The sequence below is a fragment of the Chelon labrosus genome, assembly GCF_963514085.1.
Source record: "Chelon labrosus genome assembly, chromosome: 13".
Taxonomy (NCBI): domain Eukaryota; kingdom Metazoa; phylum Chordata; class Actinopteri; order Mugiliformes; family Mugilidae; genus Chelon; species Chelon labrosus.
The window spans coordinates 24114542-24120966 of NC_140346.1; the positions used below are offsets into that span (position 1 = coordinate 24114542).

Here is a 6425-nt window from a genome sequence, read left to right on the forward strand (position 1 = left end):
CCTGCACTACATGATGTAAGCTCAGGTTCATGTTCAATGTACTATACACAACATACAGTCTGAAATGTATCTGTGGCCAGTGTGTTATTTTCTTATTGGCTTCATTTATTTTGAAGCCACTTCCATACATTTATTTGTGTCTTACGTAGACATACTCAAACGTGTGGCAGTGTATTTATTTGCAGAGATTCCCTCTGTATTTTCTTCACATATTTCAGTGTTCATGATGTTTCTGGGCTGTAACCTTTGCTCAATGGGTGTGTAGCCCCCCCACCACCCCGGCCAATGACAGAGTGCGTGGTGTGAGGGCGAGACTCCATAAAAACACAGAGATCAGGTGACATTGCCGCCTCTGTCTGTGTCGTTGATGCGTAAAGATACTGAGCTGAAAGCTGAGCTACGCACACAAGCAGAATCTGTGTGCCTTCCTGCAGGATTTATGCTTTTCGTTTCCGATTCAGCGCTTTGTTCCCAGTAACGCCACTCCCTCTCTTCATACGCTCTCTGACAAATAAAACCACCTTCCTAATATTGTATAGGTCTCCCTTGTGCCTCCAAAACAGTTGTGACTCAGCAGGGAATGGACATGGGCCTTCTGAGGGTGTCCTGTGGTGTCTGGCAGCAGGATGTTATTAGTGGGGGGCCTTTGAGGGGAGGGGGCCTCTGTGGATCATCCCACAGATACTTGATCAGTTTGGGATCTAGTGAATTTGGAGGCCTTTGTGTGTGTGCCTGTGTCAGGTTGCATCTTGCTGGGGATGGCTGCTGCCATCAAAGAGTGTCATTGCTATGGGGTGGGGGTGCAAGGTCTGGTCTAGGTGGGTGCTACATGTCTAAGTAACCTCCACATGAATGAATGCCAGGTCCAAAAGTTTCCCAGCAGAACATTGAATTGTGACAAGATGGTCAATGTTATTTACTTATCCTATCAGTGGTTTTAATGTTGTGGCTGATCAGTAAATATATTATGCCTTTAGTAGACTTGTCCCTGTCCCGCTTCTTCTTCAGGTTGATGATAACGTCGCTGTAGCTGTCAGTCTCCGTGGGTCCACCACATCATTTTTTAATGTAACTGGTGATTTAGTTGTCCACTTTAACAAACTCAAATGTTGAACTTAAAAGTTTATTTTAAATTACTGTGGCCAGCACAATGCAAACACACATGCTTCATGTGGTTACCAAGATTTTTTTTAATAAATAATTTAAAAAATTTACATTCCATCTCAGCAAATATTAGGATACGATATGACAATACTCTCATCAGTGTAAAAATACTTGAGGTAGTGTTTTGGTATTTGCTTCAGGTGGAAAACGATCCCCTACATCAGAGGCCAGCTCTCTCCATCATAAACTTGCGACTAAACTCGTAAGCCAGGAAGAGGGCTCCGTTGGCAGGGAAGGTGCGTATCATGGTAGGAGTGAGGCCGGAGTACAGAGCAGTGAACCCTGTGGGGCAAGAGAGAGAGAGTCAAACAGCTTCAAAAGACAATCCCCACGGACAGAAACCATCGGCATAGCAACAAGCTGCATGCACACTCACTGAAACAAAGCAGTCGATGGTGGACTTACAGTTTAGCTCAGCTACCGTATTAAAATCAGCTCGTTTGTCCATATTTTTATTTAAGATTCCATTATACTGCTTTCCTAAGAGACACTGAAGGAGGACTGAAGCTGCTGCTGCTGCTCCGCTTTCACTGCGTGGGCTGCACAGACAAACCATTAGTCTTTCAGGGGCTTTTTGTAGTCTAGTACACTTCAGCCCATGATAATAATGAACGGTTCTTTCATTGTCATCAAGTTAAGTAAAGCTCATCTCTCTCACTCGCTCTGCTCTGCCAGTATAATCATAACAGAATGTAAACCTTGTGTTCCAATTTCAGAAAACCGGATAAGCCTTCATCCCGGTTTTGAGAACCCTCATTATGGTAGTACTCAGAAAGAAATGTGGATCCTGTTGTGTACACCTTTTACCGGCTCCTGGCTACAGCTGGTGTGTGACATAACATAAACATAAGCAATGAAGATTGGAGTTTTGTCCTTTAGTAAAGCAAGAACTAACTGTACATCTCTGTGGTACTCGTGCCACACAACACCTCCATTCCTACTTGCCAAAACACGAAAACCAAAAAGGAGACTGTTAGCCAGACGGTGATGTTGGTGGTGTTGTTCTTGTCAGTGATCAGTAACTGGGATATTAGTGTTTATCATGAACATATGGGGATCTGAATAACCAGATCTGTCTGTGTTTTAAACTGGGAGAAGCCTGGTGGTGGTGCACATGTAAAGATATCACTGTTGAATATTCTTTTCACTTGTGAAGTGTGTCTCTGCAGCTTGTGATAACATGAATGTGAGTCAAAACTGCGCACGCCAAATGAAAGCTCTGCAGAAAAATCCTAATTATACAGCTGCTGTCCTCCAAACTGTGATTATATGTGTCGGCTGTGCACCCTCGTTATTACAGATATGGTGTGGACTGCGCGGTTATTGTCCTAAACTCATCTAGGTTTTAAAAATGCATTTTTAAAACATACCCTCATTGCGTATAATACCCCTGAAGGTCTTCATGAAGCCCTCTTGCCTCCCGGCTAAGGAGTACACCTGGATTCTGGACTTCACACAGTCTATAGGATAGATCACCAACCAAAGACAAGCTCCCCCAAATCCACCGCTGAACATGAGTGGAAGGATACCTGCAAACACAGAAACTAATTTGATCACACAAACTGGGGGTATGTGATGAACTGCAAAAGCACCCTCGGGCAAAATAATATAACCATACCTATACCCTCCTTGTCCGTCCCCATGTGTTGTGCAAATTTAGACCGACACAGTTCATAGGCCCCGAAAAAGCAGAAGTAGCCTGGAATTTCCCTCACAATGGTGGACGACAGCCCTTGGTAGAAACCCAAAGGCCCGTTTGTCTTCAGGACCGTCTTAATCACAGTCCACGCTGTGCTGAGGCCACACCACAAAACACAGTCAGGAGGAAGTGAAATCAACAGAACATGCTGCGCTCGTTCCAACGTCTCTGTGCGGCCGCACTCACCTTTTCTGTCCTCTTGCTACCTTGCCTGACGTCTCCATCTCGTGCATGGCCTGCAGCCGACATTTGACCAGCTCTGTGGGGCACAATGCCATGGCGGAGAAGATGGAGGCCAAACCCCCTGCAGATGCCTTCTGGAGATCGCTGATGCACAATGACAAGAAGTACAACTGCAGATATAAACAATTCGTTTTAATGTACCTGCGGATATTAGCCAGCATTTAAAAGTATAAACATAAATTCCCTCCACCTGTAACCAAAAATAAGGGATTATTTATTTGCTCTGTTGTAAAGAGCGCAAATAAATAGAGCACAAACGACACAAACAAAAAAGTCCCCACTACACAAAGTCACTCCGAAGAAAGTCTAAGAGCCATTTTTTAATCAAAGAAATAGTTTTGGTCTTTTCTCTGTGGTCCTAAATTCAGTCACTTTTAAAGTAATCTCTTCAGTTGTTGGTTTTCAATGATGAAAAATTTGTTCCATTATTATATTTGAGCGCTACAAATAAATCAGGTTAAAAGGCAGCTACTTCAAATTTGCTCTTCAACGATGGCCGAGCAGCTCCCTGCTTGGCTAACTTTCTAATTGTCAAGCCATAAAATACCAAACCGAGCTTATTATGGACATGAATCCACAGAAATAACGAGCCCCAAACCTGAGTTCAGCCCCTTTGTCCACCCTGGCCAAAAAGCGGACCGCATCCTGGCAGAGGCCGTAGCCCAGGAAGAGCACGGCGTTCTCTGTGATGTTGGCCACGAGGGCCGGGACTGTGCCCTGGTAGAGACCACGGATCCCCACCTGCCTGAAGGTTGAAACGAAGCAGTGGACGAAGCTGCGGTACATGCTGGGGAACGTCTGCATCTTCACCTTTGCGGTGTCAAACGGCTGGCCGCTCAGCACGCAGGCAGTGCCACCTGAGGAAGGAGGTCAAAGCAAATGCACAGGTCAGGGTGCAGCAGGTAGTGGAGGAGTCCTGCTGCTCCAATTACACAGACATGTACACATATATGAATATTTACTCTGGAGAAATACAGTCAAGACAGGATAGATAGATAGATAGATAGATAGATAGATTATTACTCACCTACTGCTCCTGCTGAGAAGTCAATTATTGCCTGTACTACAGGATGTGGAGCCATGATGATTCAAATGATGTGAGCCTGAAAATATACACTTGGAACTATTTAACAAAGCATGATCTCTGCACCACAAAACTAACAAAACCACGACGATTAAAAAGCATGAACATCAACTAAAGAGTCGTTATACACACACTGTCTTGACGCTGAAGACACAATGAGGCTGGGGAATGACAGGCTCAGTAGATCTTATAGTTCTCACCTGTCTCCGATGTCTCCGCATGAGCAGCTCGGTCCGCAGAATGAAAGTTACTTTCTAGATCTACGGGCTAAACTGGGTGTCCCTTGAAAACCAACCCCGCCCTGTCTCAACCAACGAGAGCTCAGCCAGACTTTGCACTTCCGTCTTCTTAGGGGTGTATTATGAAATCCGCTGGTGGATTTCTTCAAGTCATTCCTGCCTCTGAACCAGGAAGACACGGTAACAGAGGAAATGGTTGTTTTAAAATAAATAAAATAAAAAATATAATGCACAATAAATATCATTTGTGACGTATGCTGTTGGGGGGAAAAAGATAAAGGATAAAATAAAAAATAAATAAATAAATAAAAATACATCTTGCTTTGTTTTGAAACTAACCCAGTGACACCTTATGATTTTGCTAGCTAAAACTAATTACGGCAAACTAATAAAATAAATGTCTCTGCTGGTCTTTCTCGCGCTGACAGAAACTGAAAGTTTCCGCAAATGCGGAAGAGAAAGGTTACTGGCTGCGTAAATAGTAGTAGTGCAAACACTCGTGTAGTTTCGCGTACTCTCGTAGTTAATGGTATTATTCAAGGCTCTTAGGAGGCTGTGTCACATCTTGGATAATAACCATCTTACTCCCAACCTTTGGTTTTTATGTAACTTACCTGAGACCGGTTGTAATACCACGGAATAGCCACAAGATGGTAGTACAGTCCATAGGTGGCCTGGAGCTGTCACTTTCTGGTGCAGCAAACAAGCAGAGAGCAATATACCTACAGTTTATGAGAAGAACTAGTTTGTTTGATTAATCTTTGCCATTTTATTAAGTTAATTTTAATAACTGTACCTCCATTTATCTCAGTGCCACTAGTAAGTTTGAGTTTTTTTTTTTTTTATCTGAATTTCAAGCGTAGGTTGTACAAATGTGGCTTATTGTCAGATATTTTCTTTATAGGATAATACACTGTTTATAAGTTTACAGGTTATATAACTATATCTATACACTGAACATAAATGTAAGAACAGCAATGGTGACATGCGCAAAAGCCATCATGCTCTTTGAGTGCATATATGTTTATATTTCTCACCGCTGATATTTGTTGTCTCATACACACATCAAGTTTAAGATCTTCTCACAGATTCTCAGTAGTGTGAAGAAAAACTGCGACTTGCATTTCACTCAGTAGTTCATGGTGTGTTTTCGGGCGTGTTTTGAGTGATCGTACTTTTGAGGTCAGCTTTATTTCTGTTTTAGTTTCCTTATTGACTGCAAGGGCATTTAGTTCAAAAGTTTGTGGACACTTCTATGCTTCTCTCTTCCGTACTGTGTTTCCTGTGCCACTGGCGTGCCACTCACACATCAATTGCTGCTCATTTTATAACTGTGGGTTATCCAGTGACTCTTCCAGTGTCACCATGCAGTAAGACAGTGCACCATAACTCCAGTGTGAGCGAAAGCTTCCTGCAGCTTTTCCCAGTCACATGAGGGGCCCAGCAGACATGTGGTTTCATCTGGAAGTTTTCTTGATCTTCCACATCTTATCTCGATTTCCACAGTTCCCCTTAACTGATATTTCTAAACGCCATTTTGGATGGTGCGATTCACACGCTGATATCTTCTTATAGCCCGTCCCTGCTCAGCTGGCACGAACCGGCTTCATTTCCAGAACACTCACTCAGCTGCTCAGAGGAATCCACTGTTGTTAAGTGTCACCTCAAGTTTTGATGCGTTGGCAGATTGCTCACGCTCAGAACAGTCATCAGTGACAATTCCCGGTGACAGCTCTCGGCCTTCTTTACAAGCAGAGCAGTGTACACATACATCGATCAGGCATAACATTAAAACCACCTTCCTAATATTGTGTAAGTCTACCTTGTGCCTCCAAAAAGGGGAGGGGCCTCTGTGGATCATACCACAGATACTTGATCAGTTTGGGATCTAGTGAATTTGGAGGCGTTTTTGTGTGTGTGCCTGTGTCAGGCTGCATCCTGCTGGGGATGGCTGCTGCCATCAAGGAGTGTCATTGCTATGGGGTGGGGGTGCCTG

General features: G+C 43.6%; 1 protein-coding gene across 1 annotated transcript; it reads right to left on the reverse strand.

The window, feature by feature from the left end:
* Nucleotides 1-1150: 1150 nt before the first annotated feature.
* slc25a15a (solute carrier family 25 member 15a) lies at nucleotides 1151-4616 on the reverse strand. Its single transcript, XM_084558546.1, has 7 exons — nucleotides 4391-4616; nucleotides 4134-4209; nucleotides 3705-3963; nucleotides 3050-3190; nucleotides 2783-2958; nucleotides 2535-2693; nucleotides 1151-1446 (listed from the first exon to the last, which is right to left on the reverse strand). Exons 2-7 carry the CDS (start codon nucleotides 4186-4188, stop codon nucleotides 1325-1327), a joined length of 912 nt encoding a protein of 303 aa, XP_084414672.1. The 5' UTR covers nucleotides 4189-4209; nucleotides 4391-4616; the 3' UTR covers nucleotides 1151-1324.
* Nucleotides 4617-6425: the final 1809 nt, after the last annotated feature.